The sequence below is a fragment of the Lupinus angustifolius genome, chromosome LG01 (genome assembly GCF_001865875.1).
Source record: "Lupinus angustifolius cultivar Tanjil chromosome LG01, LupAngTanjil_v1.0, whole genome shotgun sequence".
In the NCBI taxonomy this organism is placed as follows: domain Eukaryota; kingdom Viridiplantae; phylum Streptophyta; class Magnoliopsida; order Fabales; family Fabaceae; genus Lupinus; species Lupinus angustifolius.
In genome coordinates, this window is record NC_032009.1 from 18,450,062 (window position 1) to 18,477,571 (window position 27,510).

The window sequence follows — 27,510 nt, forward strand, 5'->3', positions numbered from 1 at the left end:
AATTAATAATTATAATGTATAAATATATAATTATATATAAATTCTTAATTATATAATTAGGAGTTATTTATAATTATATTAGAGTAGCATATCTTCATTAGACTTTTTTTAATTCTAAATGAATTGCATGATTCATTTCCCAAGTTATTTTAGTTTAATCAAATTTAATACGACCATACCAAGATTTATCTAATTCAAAATGGTTTAACCCCTTGTTGAATAAAGATCTTGAACTAAGACCATTTTCAAGTTTGATAAGCGATCACACTAGTCGAACCACGTAGTTTGATTTGCACAATATTGAATAAAAGTGACTAATCAACTATAGAAAGTTTTTATATTTTTTTAGAAATCTATTTGTTATTTCAAGTATCTTTCTAAAAACTCACTTTTAAACACTAAAACTCACTTTTTAAGAGTTACAAACGGGTTCCAGTAACTCATTAATTAAGTCAAGAAACTATAAACTACTTGTTTGCATTTCCAAATATTACCATATACATAAGAATTTATGAGATTAAGAAGGAAGTAAATATGATACGATATCACAGTTCACACACTTAAACGCTGATGACTTATGGATTCATTATTATACAAGTAAAAGTAATATAAAGGAAATTGCAGAAAAAGAAACTTTTGGTGCATACATGCAGAAGAAAGAAAAGTTGTATATTATATTATTGCATTTATATTTTTTGCACATCTACTTTATAAAATTGCACATATAAAACTCATATATCATATTGTGATGTATTTTAGATCACTCTTTTAGGACTACTTTTCTTGGTTTCAAAATGTGTCACCGAAGTCACTAATATATTATGAATGATGAGAATTTAATTTGTGAATTATTGATTCAGTAGGTAATAATTTCTCCAATAGGTGGTGTTGTATCTTCTCTCTAAATTCTTTCAACCAAAAAAATAATAGAATGACACCAATTGTACGCATGGCAACATATACATGCCTATACTAGAGATCGCTTAGGTATATTCGTCTGTTAAGATACACTTTTTTAATTTATGTGTTGGATCTTATGAGTTAATTGCATTAATTTGGTTCAGTAGATAACAATTTATATTAGGATCCGAATAATATGGTGGATGCGCGTCTAATTAATAGCCACAATAGTAATAATATCAATTATTAAAATCATTAAAATAATTATTAAAAATACAATGAATATATTTTTAAAAAAAATACTTTATTGAAACCAAATGACTTTTATTGTTTGTATTCAATAAACACATGTACATGCAAACTTTGCTCTACGATTCATGGCAGCACACATGAAAGGCCCATCCAGGAAAGATCGTAAATATTTTTTTTCATTTGCTACTTTAGTATTATTATTAATCTTAGAATAATAATAATAATTTCTTTTATTATGTTTTCTTTTAATTTTTTTCTTATTTTTTACTCACTTTTCACCTTAGTTATGTATATAAATAGGACATGGGGCTTCTCAACTAAACCTTGCCAGCTTCAGTATCTGCATGATATAGATTGAGGAGTTTAGTAGGTAAAGAAGTGAAAGAGAGAGATATGGCTCTTCTAGGCATTCACAACACTTTGGCTTTAACTTTTGGCATACTAGGTAAACCTTGAGGTTCATCATTGCTTCAAAACTTTTATATTTTTCTTCCAATCTTTTGTGTTAGTACTAGAATGTTGGGTTTACTTAAAAGTTCCACAAACCTACTTATATAGGTACTTGCCTTTTTCTATCATTGTACATTTGATTTCCTTTTTCTTTTGATTAATAGTTATCTCTCACTTCTATTGAAAATCATATTTTCTTAATTATTGAACAACTTTTGAGTTTCATTTCCTCCTATTAGTTCTTTCTTTTGGGTTTTGCCACATTAGTTTTTTCATGCATTATGTTTTAACTTTTACTTTAAATAATATAGTTCTAGTAACATGTTTTTATCTTGTTGAAATTAACATCTTCCTTTTGATGATGTCTTAACCAATAGGTAACATCATTTCATTCCTAGTCTACCTAACTCCCATGTAAGTATATATCAATATCTCAATTAAGAATGCATATGAAACCAATTTTAATTATTATATTATAACTACATTACACTAAATATGTTTCCATAATCTTACATTGTAGGCCAACATTCATCAGAATATACAAAAAGAAATCCACTGAAAGTTTCCAATCATTACCTTACCTTGTGGCATTATTCAGCTCCATGCTTTGGTTATACTATGCCTATCTCAAAACAGATGCTATTCTCCTTGTTACCATTAACTCCATTGGATGTGCCATTGAGATCATCTACATTACCATGTACATAGTATATGCGCCCAAAACTTCCAGGGTATTTAATACTTCTCATCTAATTAAATTGATAAAAAGATCGACCACACATAACGCCAGGGCAAACCTTTGTGCAACGTAAAGTTGTTTGCCTTGTGACCTAGAAGTCGTGGATTCTGAAATCCTATAAACAATCTATTTGCTTGCAATGACTACATATATCAGCCTTGGTTAGGCCCCCACTAAGTGGGAACCTCGTACATTGAGCCGCCTTTTTTGATAAAAAAGATAGATCACACTAATTTTCTAATTGATTAATGTAGCATATGCATATAATAATACTATTTTTTGTTTATTGTAGAGTTTAACAATTAAACTATTCATGGCGATGAATGTTGGCACATTCACCTTGATCCCTCTTATATCTTACTTCGCTCTACCTAGTTCTTCTTTACGTGTCAAAGTTGTGGGATGGATTTGTGTATCAGTTTCAGTGAGTGTCTTTGCAGCACCTCTAAGCATTGTGGTAAGTGAATGTTACAATTATTGACAATTACATTTGGTTAAATCTCACATTCTAATAAATCATGTGTTCTACAAATCTAATAATTTATTTCTTGGTCTTCAGGCACATGTTATTAGAACAAAGAGTGTGGAGTTTATGCCATTTTGGTTATCATTTTTCCTCACACTCAGTGCAATAATGTGGTTTGCTTATGGTGCATTCCTAAAGGACATATGCATTGCTGTAAGTATCTACTATATTAATATTCATTGATGAATCAGCAATATTTTAGGGTTGATGTAGTATCCATTGTACCTCATTCAATAAGTTGTGTTATAAAAAAAATATGGCTTTAACTATGAAGTTTATTAAGTAAGAATTTTGACTTTATTTTAGTTTCTCATCATGGACATTAATTTTAATAAAAATATCTTGATAATATTTATCAATTAGAAAATAAAATTTTGGATGGAAATGTGATATATCTTGTTCATATTATAAACTATTTCTATTCATAAATTTAAAATATTCTTATATTTTTTAATTTCTATTAATAAAACAATATTTTTACAAAATTTTATTATCCTTAATTAATTAATCATAAATTTAGTCTTAATTTAATATAAATATTTTGGTACAATTTTAATGTAAAAGTTTAAGTCCTAAGTTATACTTCTTTTTTGTTTAATTTAATTAAGATTAAAGCAAGTTCATTGACAAGTTTTTTTTTCATTGTGTTTTTAATGTGCAGATTCCAAATGTACTAGGGTTCACTCTTGGTCTACTTCAAATGTTGTTGTATGTGATTTACAAGAAAGGTCCAGCTATAAAAAATGATGGTATAGAAGAGAGAGAGCAAGAACTAGATCCAATGAGAGACATTGTTGTAGGAATCCCATTGAGTACACGTGAAGTGATCTTAATCTCAATTAATGATCATGTGAATGAACCTGGAAAAGTGGATGCAAAAAAGATGGAAAATAGTGTGGAAATCAATAATGAATCTCAAATGTAATAATAATTTGTGTATGTTGCTATTAAGTCTTTTTATTTCATTGAGCATCTTTCATACCATGAGGATTTGGTTCTTCTATTATGGTTGGTTATATGTGACTTTTATATTGTTACCACTGAATCAAATATTAATAGAGTGATTTTCCTTTTTACTCATATAAATTATGTTTATATACTTTCATTAAAGATCAAACTCTTTGGTATACTCTTTATTCATCGCCACTGCAATGACTATGGGGTGATCCTAATCCAGGTTAATAATTATATGAATGGACAAGAAAAAGCATATGTTAAATGTTTTATTGTTATTATTGTTATTTATATGCAATTTATTGTGAATCGTTTCTTACATTTGTGACCTTCATAATGTTATAACTTATAAGCAAATTAAAATTTAATGCAATGATTTCACTATATTTATGGTTGACCCCAGTTATAGTCCCAAAATTATTTTTAAAGTTAATAGTCCTTTCTTTTGTATTTCAAGTCAAAGTTGCTTAAAAAATGCTGACGTGACCTGAGGAAGGGCATGTCAATGGCACATGTAATTAAATACTAAAATAAAAAATACGAATTTACATGAACTTAAATCAAAATTCTTGTTTTAAAAGGGACTAAAAAATTATATTTTCTAATGAAAAATCCCTCCCTTCTTCTTCAATCTACTATCCACCTTTCTTTTATAACTCTAACCCTAATTCTCTAACACTCCCACCATTTCATACTCAACGTTGAGGTGATTGCATATGGAGAATACTTTCGCTCCAAAAAATTCTAGAACCCCAAGATACAAACAGCCATAACCTACAAACAACCGGTGTATTAAATTGCGGTTGTAGGTGCGGTTGTGCCTGTTATAATGCGGATTGTGATCATTGTTGTGTAAATTATTTTGTAAGTAAAAAAATATTTTTGATATCGATGTATTCTGATGTGATCCAATGCGATCCAACGCGGTTGTTGCAGCTTATTATAGTTGCATCATTATGATTAACTGTCATGCCGTAATTGTGGTTGTGGAAATTACCACCCATATCACGTGATGTGGTCTGTAATTTAAAACACTACAAATAACATTAGCGTCTCGAATTCAACAACTCAGTCACCCAACCGTAGTCACTATCTTTCCAACTTTGTGAGTCCTAATGTTGGTTAACTTTAGTTCCATATGAAATCAAACCAGAAGTTCCTTCACCCTTCTCCATCATTGCTGCTGCAAGAATTGCATACACTTGCAACCAATATCACGTATTGACATGCTAAATAGTAAATAGCAAATACTTTAGTTTCATGATTTGGATAAGGATTGTTGTTCCAAAATAATAATAATGAAGAAAAACAAAAAAAATAATGAATATTTTTTTTAATTAATATGACATGTTTTCATTGGTTTAATACATATTTTGGGACAACAGATTCTTGTCTTCTTAATACAAATCTCATTAATACAGCATATTGACATAATTGAGCATAGAATTTGGCAGTGTCAACCAATGGATGGTCCCAAATCCGTTTTATGAAAGAGATGAATCTCAGCTACATCACTCTCATCCTTTCAAATGATTCATCATATTCAAGTATACCATTTATGATCACTTAGTTATGATTGAAGGATGACTACTTCAAACATGCATCTCCTCATATTAGGAACCGTACTAACTAAATAAGGATCATCTTCATTAATAAAAAGATAAATTTATGTTTCTCCTTTTGTTTTTAATAATAAAATGTAATTTTATTGTAACTAAAATGATAAATATGTTATTAGAAGTTGTAAATCCCTTTATTTTTTGAAGCATTTATCCCTACATTAATGGAAAAGATCCTAACTCATATTAACTTCAATATCACTATCGGAATCACTTCTGATATTTAAATTATGATCATTTTAGGGTTCAACTCAATCTAATAAACAATTACTCATAATGTGCACTCATGTGAGGACTTAATATATAAGATAAGTCATCAATAGTCTCCATGCATTACTACTGTCTTTGTTTAGAATAGTACTTAAGTAGGAAAGATGAAGAATAGTATTCTAGTTTTACTGAAGACTTCACAATCAAGTCATCCACTTCATATTTTATCATCTGGAACCGACCATCCAAAGTATTTTATTATATTTAGTTTACAAGTGAACATAAATATGATAAAGATTTTATTATGTGGTTATTAATCCATAACAATCTAATAAGCATAATACAGTATACAAACTATGAAGGAAATTATGATTGTCTTTACACCATACACCAACATTTGGAAGTTTTTTGTCGGCAAAAAGTATTAATATTATAAATCGTACTAAAAGTGTAAATTAAAGGTAAATATATAATAATTATGAAATATATTCTAAAGGGTATGTGACCTAATCCGAGTATGATACAAGGGCCTTGCCCTTCTGCCTGTTTACCCAACGCCAAGATCTTACCCTCACAAATTCAAAGGTCTGGTAAAGAGAAGGTTAAAGTAAATTAAAAATAAACATTATTTCGAGATAACCAAATAGCTCATATTAACCAACTAGATGATGCTCTAACATTTTCAACATTTCTTGTGGTTCGTCATGCCCATGTATGAAGTGAAATGGTGTATAGTGTGAAGTGGAAGAGAGGTGTTGATGCCTAGCCAATTGTAGAGTATTTTCCAAAAAATATAATTGTGTTGGCAAGAGAAAAACAAATATTGAGTAGACTCAGAATGCTCGCTGCAGAAGATACACAGATGCCCTTCTCCTTAGGATAGAGATATTCCTCTCCTGAGTAGTGCTTCCCTGATTGGTAGTCTGTTCTAAAATTTTTTGCATACAAATGTAGTAACCTTTAGAGGTGCTTTTGAATTCTAAAGTAAGTGAAGATGATGGTTGTTGTGTTCTTGTTGTTGAGCGGTTGATTAAGAAGCATGTAAGTTGATTTGACCGAGTACAACTTGGTTTTGTCATGTTGCTACTCCCATGAATCATGTATGTTTCCTCTAAAACATATTGTTGAAGTTCCTTCAAAAAGGTATTAGTTAGTTCAAGTTCCCAAGTGAAAAAATGTCTTCTCCAAGTTAGGTTCCATTCCCATTTTCCCTTTATCCATCTTCCACTCATTAATATTCACATCCCTAAACAATGTTAGGTTATAGAGTCTCCTAAACCTAGAGACTAGGTTTGCAGACCCAAGCCACTGATCATGTTAAAATCTAGTAGTAGTCTTGTTTCCAACTCTAATGTTAATGTCATTCCATAACCATTGGTTGTTATCGAAACCCCTTGTATGAAGATTACCAAGATCTCTAGCCCAAGGAGATTTTGATCCCATCCCTTGAGGAATTATGGATATTCGACCCATATTTAGATTTCAACACTGTACACCAAAAACTGTCCCTTTCAGTAAGAAGACGTCATTTTCATTTCCCTACAAGAGCAAGATTGAATTAGTAGATGTCTGTAAATCCTAACTCTTTGTGAGACTTATCTTTGCATACATTATTTCATTTAACCCAATTAATCTTCCTTTTGCTATCAGCCCCTCCCCACAGAAATTCCCTTTGAATTTTTTAATAGAGTGAATGATGTTATGAGGAACTCGGGACAAATAGAAGGACCAACATTTGCAAGTATTTTCCTTTCATTATTAACTTCTGGACATGAAACCAAATTAATATTTAGTAAAGTAAGTTTCTTCTTACTTAGTATTCAGTTTTCTTATCTCATAATTTCATAGTATGACTCATGAGTTTAACTCATATAAATCAGCACAATTTTATATATCTTCCACATTCTTATAAATTGTTATTGAAATGTTTCTCCTCATACTTCAATGAGTCATATAACCATATACGGTTGGTGAGATTAAAAGGTTATATAAAAAAAATGAATAAAAGGCCGTAATTTTATAGTGTTATAAAAGTTGGCTTGGATCGGCTAGTCTAACATATTCAAATATGAACAGGACATGAGATCTATTAGAGCCTTTCATCTAATCTGTTATGCATCAAAATTAGGTTGATTTGGTTTAACTTGGCAATTTAAGCCTAGAACTAATGAGTCAAATGACTGGACTGGTTGAACCAGCTGAGTGAATCAAAAAATATTTTTAAACAGCAATCAAAATGACACCATCATTTTCAACTTATTTGTAGTTGTAGTTATTACTTGTTAGCTTATGTTCTAATAAAACATTGTTTATTTAAATTTTAAATTTATTGTGCTATCTTTTTTGCAATTAAAGTATAACACATCTTATTTGATTATATTTTGAACTTATTATGATATTTTATAGTAGTGAAATCTTATTTATTGGTTGTTTAATTAAGTATGATAATATTTTTAAATTTGAAATATTTAAATTGTGATGGGCAAAATTTCAATTTATATGGTTTCAAAAGTACAAGAAGTTATAAGGAGATTTTATAGATTTGCAAAATGAAGCCATAGAGAATGTTAAGAACAATAGAAAAATAGACTTTCACCTCGACTGTTATCTCATTCAAAGTATGATATTATATATTTATCTCTCTTTCTTTTTTATTTCAAGTCATGATTTCAATTTCTTTGCTAAAAAATCTTCCATAATTCCATTTTTCATTCCCTTAAAAATACTAATAGGAATCCGGAATCCAAGAAGCAGATAGGTGTGTACATAATCATATCCAAGAGATCTATAGTATGAAATTAGTATTATCAATGCATCTATAATATTTACATTAACTATTGTTTCAACACCATAGACTTTGATAATTATACTTGCAAGTTGCAAAAGTGCAAGAACTGTGACCGTGAGTAATTTCCTTGCTTCTATCTAGTCTCTAGAAATGATAAATGATATGACATTTTTACCCTTTAATACAAGTATAAAAACAACAATTTATCTTTCTAGTAATTGAGATTATTCTTTTCCGGCATACATGGACCAACATACTCATAGTGACTGCACACAGCACACATTTTTTTCGATAAAAAAAATTGTATTAATAAGAGCACAAGGGTGCCTACCTAATACAAAGAGAAGATCAAATATTGATCTTTTTAGAAGCTAGATGAATACAAGTTTTTGGATCATTACAGCAATTTACAAAAATTAAATAAATTGGTGATACAAATGAAGAAAATCAAGTCCAAAATCTAGTTTGAATCAAGTCTAATAAATGAATATAGCTCAAATCCTTTACCTCAAATCGATAATATTGAATATGATTATATGAACGTTCGATGCTATCTTCAGAGATATTACTAGCAGTTAATGATTTCATACATATAAGTTTCTATCATCATCATTACGATGCATAAAGAGAAGCAAACTTCATAACGAAACCAAATATAAGTTAGAATTGATTACTTGAAATTACAATCTATAATTATAGGAATTAGTCTTTGTAGTTATCAGCCGAACTCATATAGTTGGATTAAGGTTTAGTTGTTGTTTTATTTGGAGTTACTGCTGCATTGTGACCATACATAAATGAAACATAACCCTTAGAAAGAGTTAGTTGTTAGAGCACCCACAATGGTAACAAAAAAATCGTTCTTAACGAAATAAGCACGTTCTTTGTCCAAGTTTACCACTAGATAGAAGTCATTCTTGTTCTTATTTTGCAACGGTAAATTAGATAAACATTGTTCTTAAAGTTGTGAGTCAATATTAAAAAATGAAAAAAATTATTATAAGAAAGAAAAATATAAATGTGGAATAAGTTTGTGGGGTCCATTTAAGAACGATATAGAATTGCACCATTTACAGAACTTAAAAACTAATGAAAATAAGCAATCCAAAACATAACCAAAACAGATAAGGTAGGAAAAAGGGGTTATATTTTATATGCAAACTTTTCCAACAAAATAAAAGAGGATAATAGAGAGAGAGAAAAATGAGAGCAAATATTTTCCACAATGGTTATAACGGAAAAAAAAGTATGGCTATAACGAAAGAAAAAATTATGTCATGGACAAAGTTGATGGATTTTCCCAACCTACAGCGCTGTTCTGAATGGAAGGTTGACCAGAAGTAGGGTAGATCAAGCATAATGTTACTTGGAAGAACACATCTGCTCCAGCAAAAGGTGATACAAAACTAATCAGCACTATTAGAATACAGTATATCATTTATCATTAATTTGCATTACTTTTATTTAAGAGTTAATGATAATTAATAAGTCAGTGGTGGATGATTTGCTGATAGTATAAAAAACACTTACACTATTAGAATACACATATTAAATCCTTTTAAATTATGGTTATAATTAAGTATGTTTATCACAATTATGGAAAAATGTGGTCCCAATATTTATGCAGTCACAATTATAATTATGAAATGCAATTAAAAACAATGCATGCTATTATTATCTTAGTCTACTTACACGAATACTTTTGCATATTGGAGTGAGTATTCACTCTTTCCTAGTTAATGTAAGTCTATAACAGGTTATGGCCTTATAGGTTAAAGAGATCACATCTATTGTCTCACAGTTGTGCTACTTCATATGTCATGAGTTTATAATTAGTTAAAAAAATATTTAATAATTAAATTTTAACTTAAATAGATTTTTTTTGACCAATTACAAGCTCATATCATATGAAATGGTATAAATTATGAAACAACAAATGTGTACATAGGTTAAAGGACCACATCCACTCCACTTACATTGGAACTCACTCTAGTGATATATAGTGGGGTTGGGACTGAGAGGAATACTTTGGACTATGAGAAGCATTAATCTATATTCAATTGATATTAGTTGATACTTATATATAAGTATTCATATAGGAGATCATATTTATTGTTCTTTGGGATAGAAGTTGTCACTCATTCATAGAGTATCGAAATTATTTTGTGAAGATTAATAAATTATAGATCTAATTATTTCTCGACATTTTCTCAAAGAGAAGATAGAAGATATGTTTTTCAAATTAAAATTAAGAGATTTATAATTAAGATATTTTTATAAATAATGTTAAGGTAAATTTTATAATAGTCTATCATTATACTTATTTATTTATAAAGCCCTATATAACTTTCTTTTTTAAATTTGAAAAATATATTTCATTTCCCTCCAAAAATTAACTTTTAAATAAGCCCTTAATTTCAACATTCGAGCAAAATGAATATGCATTATGCAATCTAAAATTAGTGTAAGAATACAAGATGCTCCGAGTTGATTTCCCTATTGCTATAGAATTATACCCAAGATTAGAATTACATTGGTATTAGATATACTTACTAAACATGTCCAAGTATCAGTACTACAATACAACTTTTTACAAATAATATTGTCCTAATTGGTGACTCAAAAAATGAATTAAATGAGTAACTAGAAATATGAAAACAAGTTTTAGAAGTAACAACCTATGTATAAGGCGAAGTAAGACACGGGGTAAGTTTAATAAGAGATGGACAAGTAAAAATTGGAAATCATTCCATACTATAAGCCACTAGATCTAAGTAACTTAGGCCAATCATAAAAATATAAGTAATTTGATTGAAATGCAAATCACATACTTGAAGTGAGATAAGTGAAATGACAAAATGTTTCATATGTCATGTGATAGATCACTAAAGCTTAAGAAAAAATCGCGCAACTATAAGATTCACAATATTATATATTGTGAATGATTATATTGAGCATACTATACAAAATTGTAGAGTCATAAGGCATATGTGAATTTGACAATTAGAAGTTTGGTAAGAAATGTGGACCAAATGGAGATTGATCTAATTTTTCCCAATGGAGGCCCAGCAAAACATAGGTGAAACAATAATAAATGATTTAAAGATTAATATTTTATCAATGAACATAATATATTGTAGAATATTATGGCATTGTTCGATCTACGTACTGGACCCCACCTAATGTAATGGGAGAAAGGTTTTGAGGTTGTATTCTCATAAATTTAATGTGTTGCTGCTGCATATGCTTCTGTTTGAATGAGGATGTTCAAATGAATGTATGGTGCTCATAAATTATATATAATTTGAGGTATTCATTCATGAGTATGATACTATAATGCCTGCATGCAATGCCTTGACTCTGCTTTTCTTTTCTGGGCCCATTTTTTTCATGTGCCTGCCTTGATTCAAGGTGAATAGCCCAAGTAGTAACTAGACTAGACTAGAGTCTAGAGTTGAAAATAAGTTGATAAGCACTGCAATAAGCAAAGAGTCATGGAACTCAACAAGAATACAGAAGTTCTTATGATCCACTTGCTATCATAACCCCTGTAAGGTGTTCAAATCCAAAACAGAAAAACAAAATCTGATCCCACAAAAACTGGAAGTTGATCAAAACCAAACTTTGTAAACTGTTGTGTATCATGTTTAAGAAATCTATAATGAAATTTCAATACATGAAAACAAATAAATTTACAAATAATGGCAGTTCAATTCCACTGCATTCAAATTCCTTAAAATTACAATATATTGTTGTAACTGATCAAAATAAAATACTGCAAGTTCATATTCTGCCTAAATTGGCTGATGTCAAATTCATTTGTCTTATTCAGGTTCAAGTAATACTTGCAAAACATAAATACAAAGAATCAAAATAAAACTCGCTTCGTTAAACAACAATGAATCAGATGGTCATGGATACCACAACTCTTAGGTCTGTTTGCGAATTGGTTATTGAATGGAAAGGAAAGGTATGAGAGTCATCTTACAAATATATTTCATGACCCCTCAAGATTTTCTCTTATGTTCAGTACTCTCCAAAAACTAACCCGCAACAGATACTTACATGGGACTCTGGAAAAATGTGTAACCAGTAAGCCAAAAACAATTATGAAACAGAGAAAGAGGTAAGAAATAGAGTGAAAGTCTTGTGTTTTTTGGTTGTATAGAAAAAGAAGAGAAATAAGTGATTTTACTCACCCACTTTTCCTCTCACTTTCTCTTCACATGAGAGAAGAAAGGAATTTGGTGGGGCCCACTTCATTTTTTACTTTCTCTTCTTAAACTCTCTTCTCAACCAAAGGAGAGAAAGAGATTCTTTCTCTTCTCCCATTCCCTTTCTCCTCTACCAAAGGAAGGCTTAGGTTTTACCAAGAAAGAACAAAAAAGCATTGGCATAGAGACGATAGAAAGAAATATTGAAGAACAGATAAAGAAAAACATTTTACTTGGCATTCATAAACAAGATTAACACCATCAGAGAAAAGACTATGGAGGACATCTTATTGAACTTTCTCAAATAGGAAGAAGAATGGGGAAAAACATGCATGCCTTTGAGTTCATAACAACAATGGCAAAATCAAGGTGTTTGATAACTATTCCTCTTCAAAATTTCATCACCTAAATGCGGCTCCCACAATGGATGTAACACTTCTCTTATGATTCTGACCTCACACTATAACGCTGCTTCGTTGATCAAAGACATGTGACTGGCCAGCAGTAGCACTTGCAGTGCCATAGACAAGTCTCTGGTAATCATACATATTCCATGTTAGAATTCAGGTGATGCAAATTTGTCAACCAATGGTTTTAAACATGCACACTCACTGGCTACAACAAATAAAGAAAACCATGCTAGATTTCTAGGGAGCTCCAACCACAAAACTTACTTTAAATAAAGGAAACCAAATTCACTACTCGTATATATTTTTGAAACTTGAAGGTTAAAGAGACATAATCAATTGTAAGCACATTCTTATCCAAAAATATATAAGAAGCACAAAATGAAAATAGGAGGGGTTGAGAACAAAGTAGCATGAACTTAACAAGACATAGAACAAGATCTATTAATACAGAGAGGAAAAGGAGCACCACAGATTTTATTTGATTAAAGAATTTATTCTAAGCTAGACCTAGAAAACATAAGGGAAATACTTAAAATAACAGATTCACATCCTCACACAAGTAAAGTTATCAACCATCAGAACAGGCCTTACTTCAAGTATCTCTACTTTACAAAATATTATCCACAGCACATGTAGAAACTACATGATAACAGAGCACATGAAATACTTTAAAGGGCGGCCGAGTGTACGAGCCTCTTACCTAGTGGTGTCTGGTGAGTGTAGACATAGGTATACAGCCTTACTCTCTGTTTACAGGATTTGAGACCATGACCTCTTGGTCATAAAGGCAAGCAACCTTACTATTGCGCCGGGCCTCACCCTCTCACATGAAATGTTTTACCTCAAAGCTCAAACAAAAGTTTATATATAAACAAACAACAACCTTTTAAATCATGGCAAATGTAACTACAATTAATATCAATCATGGCATGGCAAGCATCATGTATTGTTAAACATGAAATAAAACTACACACACCAGAGAGGGTTGGTTCAATCTTTAGAGCTACTGATGAGTCTAGCACCTAGCCGATCAAGCTGCCTAACTTTCGCAGAAGCCTTCAAATTTCCATCCTTTAGAAAAGCCTCCACCATATGTTGCCCAATTATGTTTCCTTTCGCCTCATTGTCAATGACAGCAACCGCGGTAGGGCCAGCGCCACTAATGGTACATCCAAAAGCACCAGCCTGAAGAGCAGCCCTCTTAACAGCCTCCATTCCAGGTATCAAAGGCGCCCGCCTCGGCTCAACGATCTTATCTGAAGATAATGCCCTCCCCAAACACTCCACATCTCCTTGCAGCACTGAAGCTACTAACGCCCCAGCCTGGCTGCAATTCCAGACATGGTGTGGCATTCCAATCTCGGCCGGAAGCGCTGCTCTCATCTTCTTCGTTGGTGCTTCAAACTCAGGTGTCACTAAAACAAAGTACAAATCCTTATCCACAGGAAACTTAAGATTTATCAAATTCAAAGGCTCATAGCTTTGTATCAAAACAAATCCTCCCATAATAGCAGGTGCAACATTATCAGCATGATAACCAGAAACCTTCTCCTCCGATTTCAACGACGCAAGCACGAGTTCTTCAAAACCTAATTTCCGTCCAAATATTTCATTAACGGCGACTGCGGCGGCGGCGGCGCTGGCCGCACTGGATCCAAGACCGCTTCCAAGAGGTAATCCTTTATGAAGCTGAAGTGAGAGACCAACGGATCGAATCGAAAGCATCTTCATGACCTCAATCGCAGCGATACCGGCGCAATTGTAGATAGGATTCTTGCTGAGCTTGTTGCTGTTATCACCGGAGATATGAGAGATTGAGATCTGACCGGGATGGACGTTAGGATCAACGGAGATGGATACGGTGTCGCCGATTCCGTCGACGGCGCAACCAAGGAAATCGAAGCCAGGGCCGAGGTTAGCGACGGTGGCGGGGGCGAAGGATTTGACGGAGGTGTAGATTGGTTGAGGATCGGAAGAGAGGTTGGAGCATTTGATAATGGTGAAATTGGAACGTGGTTGTGAGAATGTGGTGCGTTTGAGAATGAATGGTGATGGAGGTGAAAGGAAGCATGTTGTGGCCGCCATAGTTATGGTTGTGGTGATTGATACAATACTATGATTCCTCTCACTCTTCTTTTGTTTCTATCTTTTTTCTTAAAACCTAACCTACTCATGTGAGTGTGTTAGGTAGGGTATGGGAATGTGTGTTTGACTAAGTGAGTTGAATATATGTTACATCATTTCGAGATATAATAAATTAATAATTTTATTGCAATAATGTTTTTTTAGTTTTTATTTTTCATTTTAAGCGAACAGATTGTTTTGTTACGTTAGTTATTTTAGGTTCACACTATTAATTTGGATGGAACAAATTTTTCATGGTCCGACAAATTTTTCACCCATTATTCAGTTAAAGCCGTCAATCAAGATTGTTTGCTAGTCTATTCAACATTGGCACAGACAAATCTCAAATGGTATCAGAGCTACCTTAAAAAAATGGGGGTATATGTCATATGAATATTATAGTAGAGGTGAGTAAGGAAGAATATACACTCATGAATTCAACTACTCAAGAAGATAATCACATTCTTCTAAGCTCTTCCATTTCCATCCATAGATCTTGCTTTAAAAGCATTGCTTCGAAAATCGAGAATCTTATAGAATACTCATACGTCCCAGATGATGTGAAGATAAAAGAAATCGTTCTACACCTCCTTAGTCCATATAATATATTCAAGAGAGAAAGATCCTTTGTGAAATCTATATCTCGTTAGTCTACACAAATAGGCCAAATGTAAAAGAATATATCCAGTCTTTCAAGCTCGACCAGTGTAGCCTCATAGTGATAAGTCATGAACAAATGTTGACTTAGAAATTCTTACAACCATTACAAACCATTGGAAAACAGAAGGATATACTACTCTTCAATTTGGATCTGTCGTCTCATCCTTTCATTACACAGAAGGAAGGGTCTCCTAGTCACTCCAAGGATCGCCTTGCTAGATGAAGTTACATTCACTATGAGAATATTGTAATTGGCACTCCCTTTACCACTCGAAATGTTGGAAGTGTTGTCTTGACCATTTTTCCAATCTTCAATGTGAGTCTAAAAGACCCCACTCTGTGTACCAGACTAAAGTGAAGGTCCAACTCAATGGCGCAGAACAAGTTTAAGGAGCTTTTTCTGCAACCTTGCACCACAGGTAATCTGTAGACTCCAAAATCACTCCATAGGCTCGCCTTTGCATGCACGTATGACAAATGTTTTATTTGTCGTGGCCAATGGCGATGAAGAGACTCTATGAATTGTCCATGTTCAAAGGAAGATTCCCCATGAGGAATTTCATAAGTAGATTCGTTTTGAATAAATAACCAACTATAAAAAACTTCATTATGAAAGAAGGCCAAACCAATCTTTTGAAGCAACATTCAGAAGGTTTGTTGATGGATCTGTACGAATCATATTTAAGAGGCCTGATGAAAGGCCCAACTACAACACTCCATTTGTCTTTCAATCTTTATTGATCACACTTATTGGTGGAGAAGATTGGTCTCATGTTCATAGTTTCACTTCTAAAGGGGACCCATCGATACTGACAATATAGGTGCACACTTTATTTGGGATGTTCACTCATACATGTCTGACCCTGAATGTGATTGTTAGATGTACCATGATGATACTAGTAACGAATAGACAAAAAAGAAAAATAAAAAACAAGTCTCGCTTCACGCCTCTTCCTAACCTAGAAAATGACCTATGGGTAGGGATCCATAAGAATAGAAAGCCTCATTTTATTTACGAGGAATGGCTTAAGATACTAATAAATAGTGATTTAGTCATGTGCCACAACCACCCAATGACATTACTATCATTTCATGGCCCCAAAGGATGCATATCTAACATGTAAGTCACAGTCACTAAACATTGTTCCTCAACCCATTCAATATATGATGTTTTCTTCTTCAATTCCTCAATATGATAAAGAATTTCCTTCCCTTGAGAGAAAGATAGACCCTGCCTCGAAATTGTCTATGAAATTCGTTATACAGCCAATGGAAGTCAACGCTAACGGAAAGCTTAAGCCTCTAAGCCAAGCTGAAAAAGTACTAAATTGGCAAATTGAAAATGTCAAGGCTCATGATTCTATTATGAAGAATCTTGATGTAAAAGTGAGCAGAATAATTAACAACATTGAATAGACGGATCAAAAGCTTCAATACTTGTCATCCAATATGCAAAAGTATTACAAGACTCTTCAATCATGGTGAAATAAGAAAAATGCCAGAGTCCATGACATGTTTTGGCGATCATTTTGATCTAAAATAAATGGAATTTAGACACTTGCGCTCTCATGAGAGAGATATGGATGATTATACTAATACTCATATGGTAGCTCATAGTAAGGAGCCTGAAGCTCATCCATTTCTCAACTCATTGCTTTTCTAACATACTACACTCCTACTATTACAACTACATCTATTTTTTCATTAACCTTTTATAATCACCCACCATACACTTTTTCGTCTTCCTATAGACTAAAGTCTCATATGACACATGCACATAAAGAAAAGACATCCAAGATAAGCAGTTCCTCCTTAGACTCATTGCGCCTTCATGAACCTCCTCAAGAAAGAGAAACAACATAGGGAAAGTCTTTTCCTAAGGATTCTCCTACTGAAGAACAACCTTTCCAGATGATGGTTACCATGGCTAGATCTTTTAAAAAGGAGACAAGACAAGGTTATCATCCTAAAGTTCACTTAATGAAAAATCAAGTGATCTAGAGATAGAAATTCTTCCCATATCTGATTATGAAATGGAGATGGCCAATACCACAAACATGCTTATGGTTAACACATCTACATCGATAGTACAAACTGATGCATTCTATGAATGTCTAGAGGAAGAAGTGATTTTGTCTTGCGAAAACCCATTTTATTCGGCCCAGAAAAAGCCCAAAACTTTTTAAAAGAAAATAATAAAATTCCAAAAATTATTTTCTAAAAATAATAATAAACATGTTATGGTAAGGTTTCTAAATCTAAATGATTAGGTTAACCAAAATTCAAATTTAGAATAAGTGGTTAAACCAATTATATTAAGGTTCCTAAATCTAAATCTAAGTGATTAGGTTAACACAGATTCAAATTTAAAATAATTGAATTTCCAAAAAAAAGATATTTCAAAAATAAATAAAAAATGCAATAAAAGATAGCTTCTAGAAACTCATACATTTGTCCCTAAAAAAACAATTAGTAAAATGACTTTATTTTATTTATTTTAGTATTTTTCGAAATTATAATATTAAATGAATAAAAATAATTAAAACTTTGGTTATGAATTTTTTATAATTATTTTCAGATTTATTAAGGTAATTAAATAAAAATGCTAAGAAAACCTCATTTGAATTTAAAAAGTGAACATATAATTAGGTGGTCAAATCTGTTGGTTAGTCTCCTTGATTTAAGTAATCAAGTTGAGAGATGAGATATCTTATTTTTAGCAATTTAGTTGGTATAATTTTTATTATAAATAGAGGTGTTTTAATCTACAAGAAACTACACTATAAATACTGAAATACACCAAAAACAATGACAAAGCCTAAAAAACATTCTGCCAAAAAGCTTGCCGCCACAATGGAAAAATTCCTAGCCATTTTGGCCAATGTGGTCACAAGTAGAGTTGCACCGTGCACTTGCTTCAATCTAAAACCTCAGCCGTCAAATCTTATTACTAGCCATGCCTTGTCGCTGACTGAAGATCCTGCCATTCAAGACACTGAACGTGGTTCAGTTTCACTACAACCGGCCACATCAGATCCTGCAACCTTTGAGAATACGAGATCACCTAATGGCAGATCCATGCTGTGACCCGTGCACCCTTACTGATCCACCAACCGAGTCCTAGCACGTGTCACGACATACCTAGCACATAACGCTCAACCAATCATCTCCTGTTGCGTGTCCCTAGCTTTTCCAGGCTACCACACATGATTTGGTTTCCCACAGTGTTAAAAAATTCATCATATGCAATCAGGTTTGTATCTATTTTCTCTAATGCATCACTTTGTTATATTACAAAGTTAATACTAAATCTCTAAAATAAATTTTTATTTATTAAATATGTGTAAATAATTTATTTATTATACTGTATAGAAATTCAACAAAATGGATATATGTTAAACTAAATTCTTTTAAATTATAAACAAACATCACAACTAAAAAATCCCTATCATGTTGGATAAATAATCATAAAAATTGTTTTAGCTTCATTATTATTAGCAACTGACTTTTTTATTTTTATTTTCTATTTTTTAATAAATCATTAAGTATTATTAATAAATAGTACAAGTTGACTAAAAAATTGAAATGACTATTAACAATAAATTATTTGGATGAATAAAATATATTCCAATACGGAAACAATATCTACAAAAATCATTTTCATATATCTGCCATTTAATCAAATCTTTTTGACAACTTATAAAAATTCTTTTATGTAAATAATTAGAATTGTGACTAATAAAAAAATAGAATATTTTTTATAAATAAAATATGACAACAAGTACTTTTTAAAAATGAAATAATTTTAGGAATTAACCAAAGATGGAGAGAACGAAGGTCGCGTTACATCGCTTCATTTCACTCGATTAATTCCCAAAATTAATAAAAAGAAACCATTTTCAAGTAAATTAAAAAACAATTAAAATAATTTTCTTATGAATAAACACCCAAAATCAATACTTTTCATAAAAAATAAATAAATATTTTTATTAATAAAATTTGCCTACCACATAAAGGATGGATGGACGGTTGCCTAGGGGCTTCTTTCCTCTCAACTCATCAATCGGATGATCGTTCTACGCCACTTTTGTTCTTAATTAAAATACCCAACGAACAAATGTTTTTCTACTAAAGAACTACCTAGTCTTGATTATCTATCTAAAAGAGGAATACATAGGACCAAAGTTCATCTTGTCAGACACAATAATAAAAATAAATAAATTTGTTCCTCTTAATAATTAATTAAATAACAAAATTAAATTTAAAAAAATATTAATCTCATATAATTTAATGAAGATAACGTCTAAGGCATGGAGGTAGGGTGCTAATACCTTTCCTATCTTGTAATCGACTCCCGAACCTGTATATTAAAAATCTAAAGCCCAATGTAATTGGCCTTAAAAGAATTTTCTACATTTTGACTATAAAATATAGTGGTGACTCTAATAAAGTCGTTCGGCCAAAAATCGCGGCGCGAGAGTCTTCAAAAAAGAATATTAATTCCAAGCCAAACGAAGGATCACGATTTACCTTTGATAATTTTCCTCCAAGTAAATGGAGGAAGAGACTCATTAACTTTTGAGCATGGATTAATACTAAGATTATGAAAGATGATATAGACTCTAACAAAGTTATAGAAGAGTTCTAATGTAGAATCACTAGTACCCTGAATGAGTGGTTCTATAACCTTGGATAGGTTAAGTAAGACTAATTCCACAGACTGCACAATACTGCTGAATTTCTAGGGGCGATTCACCAAGAGTTCATGAAGATATAAGCATTGAATCTTTGATAAAAAAGATGAGACAAGATTTATTTGAAATGAAATTTTGCTCACTAAAGGTGATGAATTTCGAGAACAGTTTGAAAAAATACATATGTAGCTTCTCTCCCACAAGAATTCCAACCAAAACTTCATAGGATGGTAGACGCTTCACAAAAAGATTTATGTGTTATTACTGTAGGCCAAAATCAATAGTTAACACTGGACGCTCTTCACAAACTTTGCAAGCAACACCAATTCTACTATGATATATTGAAAAAAAAATCCAAATTCACTAAAGTATGCACAAAACCATACTTAAATTTAATAAAACTCTTTTGCACCTTCTACCCACCACCATTAATGTCATAGATATCACCCTTAAATCTATAATATGTTTTAGGCATAAATTTATTTGCAGTCCTGATGAAATAGAGGCATTTTAGTTTTAGACCATATAAAAAAATTGGTTTAAGTCTTTATTAAATTGTTTAAAGGGGTTTGCTAACATGGAAACTTTCTCTTTTATTTAGGAACATGTTAGTATTGTGTACTATAAAAATTGGATAAAGTATCATCAATGTTATATTGAAATAAGTAATAGTGACAATAATATTTTGGTAAGTTGTTATTCTGAAAGCCTTCAAACTTATCTGATCATACAAAAAAAGTGGGGCAATACCATCTAAGAACACTAATCCCCAATTTTTCTCCATCTCAATCTTCCACCTTCCATAATTGATTCACAAGCATTAGTCAACTTCTTTTTCACAGTCTCTATATCTTTTGTAGTATCACTTATATTTTTTTACCTCCATTCATCTTTTACAAGATCCTACTTTGTGTTTCTCATATGGAAGGTGAATACCCTTGTTTCATGATACTTTTTACTCATCTAAAAACATATTTATTTTTATATAAATCTACAAAAGTAAACTAAGTTTTTTCACTCCAAAAATAGAAAATTACATGTGTTATATTTATGTAGATAAAGTTTGAGAAAATACAATAATATAGTGATACAAATATCATTGCATTTGAATTGGGGAAACAACGATAGTAATTTTAAATGAAGCCTTGAGAGATTCTTAGTTGGATAACTGATTTTGGGTCTTATTTCATTACTCGTATGACGAAAATAGCCTCACATGCAAACTAAGCCGAATGTGATATTCACCTCTACATTTCAAATTAAATGTGATCGAACATGATTGTTGATATTCACCTCTACATGGATTGCTTTGTGGATAATCAATTTTAGTCAAATGATACACTAATCTTCCCACAATACCTTAATACCTTGTAGTTATGTTGAAACATGATAGTGTTAAAAGTTTTAATTTGATGGACTTCATCATTTTTAAGATTTGATAATATCATTACTAATGAATCATACCTGAACAAACGCAGAATCCTCCCTCTAAAGATCATGGTACTAACGAGTTTGCCCAGAAATATGTCACAAGGACGATTGAGAACGCCTCAGGCATGAATTGAACTTGAGCATGTTCCATAAAAATAAGCTTACATACTATATTTATTTCAAGAATTAAGAAAATGCAAAAAAAAAAAAAAAATCATCTGGGAACTATCAACAATTCAAAGATTTATATTTGAATTTCAATAATTTATAGAATAGAAACCATCGTAATGTATATAAGGAGAGTGGAGAGAGATTTACAGAGGATAAAAATGTTAAATTATTGATGATGGTGACAACATTTGAGGTTATAGGTATATCCAAATGATGGAGGTTCGGATGAGGTGAATGGACTAATGACACCAAAACTTCAGTGCTAAGATTGACAAAAGAAAATGTTTGATGTCTTATTAAAAAAATTATATATGTACTTTACGGTTAACATAAATCTTTTTCATATGCTATCCAGTGTCCTAAATAGTTGGTATTTTTGTCATTTAATCTATCCCTCAGCATTTTGAAGCCAAGTTAATGTTTTTACTTGCATTAATGGTAAAAGTGGCAAGTGAATGGATTGTGTGAATTTAGATTAGAATCTTAATTGATGAGTGAAAAATTATCCACTAATCTATATAAGATTTATTAAACCATACTTTGAAATATCCAATATCTAACATCTGAGTCTTGACATGCAACCCCCGGACTCATGAATACATTAAGCATGTCACCCATAAGCTTGAATATCTATCTATTGTTTTATAACCTCAAAAGGAGCCTTTTGTGACTCGAAGTCATGATCTTAGGGACAAATAATCATTGTTCCAATGACTCAAATTCATGACCTGAGAGACAAATAGTCATTTTAATAGATGTATCGAATATTGAATTCATCTTAAGAGACTGGATGCATGTTGAATCCATTTTAATATATATTATGTGTGGTAGTGAAGGGTGTTCTACTATATATGAAATTTTAGGCCTTTCAATCCATCAATGTACTCCTCCAACTATAGATTAACCAAATATATGTCGTCTTTATCTAAGAAAATCCCCTCCTATTTACAAACAAAGGCAACACCAATATTAATACATGATATTTCAGGAGCTACATAGATTATCAACATTTGAAAGCAAAGGTAAGGTTTCTATACAATCTCATAAAACAAGTTTAATTCCTCCAGAGGCTGATTAACTTCTCTATTTTCTATAACTCTATTAAAAGCTAAGTAATCAGTTTCAGTAACTATTATTATTTGTTGTTAATTGAACAATATAATTATTTCTAGAGCTTTTGTCACTAGTAGATATACTAATTAATCTAGTCTCATAAGTATTTATGATTTTTAAATACTTTGACTAATTAATATAGAATATTTATATTGAAATGTAAAATAAAAAGTATTTTCTTGTATATCTAATTGATAACGAAAGAAACTTTGATGTCCGTATTTCCTTTCATTCCAACCATCAATTTTCAAATTGTTAACATTTTTTTATCGTAACTGATTTAATTATATAGTAAGTATATTTTTAGTTTATGTTGTTGTGCAGAGAGCAATTATGTTCACCTGCATTTCTTCTAAGAAGCAATATTTTGAAGAGGAAATGGAAGAAGGACATGAAAATTGGTTATTGATAAGTGTCAAACATACCTAAATTTTATACATTTTTATGGCACTTATCTTAAGCGTAATTGAGAAAAACCAACTTAAAACAATATTTTTTGTATAAAATATCATTATCTTGTATATTTGTGTTTGTATTTCTTTTTTATGTATTTTTGTAGGATTTAGAAAGAAGAAAAGAAGAGAAAGGAGGTGCCCAACCAGGCAGCTAAGCGTGGACCAAGCCACGCTAAGCTGACCTAGAAACCAGCCTGACCTGGACACCAGCCTGACCTGGACCAAGCTACTCAAGCAAGCAGCTCAACGGATCTGCTTGGCCGCTCAGCCTAGTACCAAACTAGTCCTAGCACGGTCAGAACTCAAGCTTGACATGGTCAGACACGAGCTTCGTACATGCCCATGCTGCTGAACAAGCAGCTTAGTGGTCCAACCAAGCAGCTTAGCGGAGAACCAGACTCCTGCCCAGATCAGTAAGCACTAGGCCATGTTCTAGTCAGCCCTGTCAAAGTTGTTGAACAAGCAGATTAGTGGTGCAATAGGTTGCTAAGCGGTGTGAACCCAGACTTGACTTAGCCAACAAAAAAATCATGAAGTCACCAATGACCTCACCTCAAGTAGCCCACCATAGGCTTTCCAGAGTAGCTTACAATAGATGGTTTCATAGCCCACAACTAGCTTTAATGAGTCAAGCATAAGGAGGTGACAAAGCTGCTTGATCAAGGGACCAAACTCATGCTGAAGGGTTTGGTCAGCTGCTTAGCGGGGCTGACAAGCAGCTCAGCGGCCCAGAAGAATTTCTATAAATAGGGCACATTCCATTCGAGCAAAGAGCATCAAGAATCACATATCATCTCATACAAAAGTTTATTTGTTGAAAACACCTTTTAATATACAAAATTGATGAAGCTAACTTATTAACTTTTATTTATTGTTATTTATTTTCCGCAATTTATTTACTTTTTAATACCAACCTTCCTTAAGGAAGAAGTTTGGTTTGTTAATAAAAGGAACCCGAAAGGGAGTAAATAAATAAAGGTCACTTAAATTTATTATTCTTTTGTTCTTTTCTTATTTATTTGTTTCTAACAACTAACTATTCATCACTTTTGTACATTAGAATACCATTAAACCGGTGTTGGAATTTATTCCACAAAACCGAGATGGTATTCAAAGGTACTTAATAATTATGTAATAGGGGATTGCTTCGATACCATTGTACCGGCGTTAGAATTTATTCTAACAAAGCCGAGATGGGGCAAAGAAGGAATAACTTATTCACATGATTATTAGTAAGTTGTAACTGGAATATTCTTGAAACTATTATACCGGTGTTGAAATTTATTTCAACGAAGTCGAGATGGCGAACAAAGAATAAAATCGGGTTCACTTACTAAATCAACTCAAAATAAAAACACACCGAAAAGAGAGAAATAACCTTTCAACAAAATGGTGCCGCTGCCGAGGACGATTTGTTGAGAGGGGAAAACCTATCACAAAAATATCTATCAACAGTCGTAATGATCATCATCCTCCAAAAATCTAACAAGCCACCCTTGTTTCCAACTTATTTAGCTTTTGCAAATTCTCTTTTCCAATTATGATGAATATAAATAAAAACCAAACCAACCTTATATGGTTGGAGCATACTATATTCATATAAATATGTATATGTGTATGTTTCAATTTGCAAGTGTTATGTATATTTTTGTTTTTCTTTCCCAGTAGATAGTTTTAATTACTCTTGTTACTGGTTAAGCCTACATTAGATCTAAAATATATGTAACCAAAGGCATGTGGTGTTTGTTAATTACTTTTTTAGTTCTTAACTTAATCCTATGCAACCTTCTCGGAAGATAAGAAAAAAATAGAAATCCGAAAGCTATTCTTTGTGGTTATAATGCCAAAATATCACGTCAGCTCACAAAATTTTATCTTGCTCGTTACAGGCCTCTTGAATATTCTATCTTACTTAATTTTTTTCTTTTATTTGTGTTATTTTTGATTTGTGTGTGTTGAGTGCAACTTTACCTTCCTGTCGTCTTTATTATTCTTATTGATAGGAATTTTCTTGTTAAGACGCTACGAATCAATTAAAAAAACTTCAGATTCATATCAGAACCACGATGATTGACGTGATTGAAGTTTAAGAGCTTAATATACATGCACTAAGAGTTTAAGACCTAGTTAATTATAAAAACATAATTAACAAACCACACATGCCTATAGTTACATTATTTTGTATATACTTGGGAATGATACTTTATGGATTATAAAGGAAAGAGACATGATATTTCTATGAGCAAATAAAACTACACAAAAACAACATCCATTAAACTAGAAATATTAATAGTGTGAAAGGTGAACATGCATGTTGTCAAGCCAGAGGAAAAGTAGTTGGGGATTGTGGTTTTTGTTATGTGATCATTAATTTCCTCTTACTTAATATTCTACAGAAAAACTAGAAATATACTTAGAATATAGTTAAATCAGTAACAAAATATAATGTTAACAGTTTGAAAATACTTTTTATTTTACTTTTCAATACAAATATTCTATATATTTGGAATTGTTGTGACAAATATTATATGGAAAGAATGTACATTATCTTGATTGAAAAACAATGTGTATGGACTGCTTTATGAATAATCAATTTTGTCGAAATATTTAAAAATCACAATTATCTTTACATAAATCTTTGTACAATGCCTTAATATATCGTAGTTATATTGAAATTGGATAGTTTTAGGCTTGAGTTGAACTTGAGTATGCACCTCCAATAAAAGGGTATGTAACCCTGAGTTGAACTTGAGCATGCACTTCCAATAAAGGGGTATGTAACCCTTTCTGATATAGTGTCAAAATCAAGATATGGTCTATGTCCTTTTTTTTGTAGTTACTAGTGAACCCAATGCAGAGTCTATAAATGTTTGAAAACTTCCATATCAAGTCATTCATATTATAAACTTTGATTAGTGGTTATGAAGAAGAATAATTATGTTCTTCCATTACAAATATAAAAAATCATTTCATCAATTACAAAAGATAAATTCACTTACAAAAGATAACCAACTACAAGTTGAGTTTTTATATCACTTACAAAAGATAAATTCATTTAAAGTATAACATTACTTGTTTTTATCATAAAGCATTAACAAAACAAAATTTTAAACATGATATATAAGCAATAAAAATACTATCATATACAACTACAATAAATTGTTTCTATAGAAATAGGATTCTATATTATATTTATTTCCAGAATTAAGAAAATGCAAAAAATGCAATTAACAACTATGAACATTTCAAAGATTTATAATTCAGATTTTAACAATATATACAATAAAAATCATTTAAAATATAACACATAGAATAAGGGAGTGTGGCTCTTCTCCATTACTAGAGGGGACAGTGCATAATTAAGATCAGGACATGTAGCAAAAAGAAAATTTTAATAGTTTAGATTTTTACTTTTTTTGAAAATAAATGTTTAAAAAAAATTAAGTTTCTCACATTCCTAGTACTGGAGAGTACAGTACTGGAGATGAATCATTATCAGAATAATTGTATTTATATCCAAATAGTAGTGTAAGGTGAGAGGGATGATGACATCAAACTCAGCTGTTAAGATTAACAAAAGAAGATTCAAGAAACACCATCGGAGTTACTGGGTGAAGTGGGTTGACAACTTGAAACTTAGGGGTTAAGATTGATAGAAGAAGTTTCGAGAAAAATCATACGAAATATCAGGCAAGTGGGACTCCTAACATTGTATTTAGGCGTTACTCTTGATGGAAGAATTTTTTAGAGAGGACAAAAGAAATTTCGATAAAAACAATAAGAACTACCTACTCAATTTT

General features: G+C 31.5%; 2 protein-coding genes across 3 annotated transcripts; one reads left to right on the plus strand and one right to left on the minus strand.

Annotated features, from left to right (window-relative positions):
- On the plus strand, positions 1,490 to 3,925 carry LOC109350700 (bidirectional sugar transporter N3-like). The gene is made up of 6 exons (XM_019591964.1): positions 1,490 to 1,597; positions 1,980 to 2,016; positions 2,123 to 2,333; positions 2,634 to 2,798; positions 2,901 to 3,020; positions 3,529 to 3,925. Exons 1-6 carry the CDS (start codon positions 1,546 to 1,548, stop codon positions 3,790 to 3,792), a joined length of 849 nt encoding a protein of 282 aa, XP_019447509.1. The 5' UTR covers positions 1,490 to 1,545; the 3' UTR covers positions 3,793 to 3,925.
- Positions 9,027 to 15,246, minus strand: LOC109350687 (homoserine kinase). Of its 2 annotated transcripts, none has more exons than XM_019591954.1 (2): positions 14,039 to 15,246; positions 9,027 to 9,038 (listed from the first exon to the last, which is right to left on the minus strand). In XM_019591954.1, the coding sequence occupies exon 1, from the start codon at positions 15,145 to 15,147 to the stop codon at positions 14,053 to 14,055; it is 1,095 nt and encodes a 364-aa protein (XP_019447499.1). In that variant the 5' UTR covers positions 15,148 to 15,246; the 3' UTR covers positions 9,027 to 9,038; positions 14,039 to 14,052. The 2 variants fall into 2 exon arrangements, with proteins under 2 accessions (XP_019447499.1, XP_019447490.1); XM_019591945.1 differs by lacking the exon at positions 9,027 to 9,038 and adding an exon at positions 12,837 to 13,185 and having other exon boundaries at positions 14,039 to 15,245.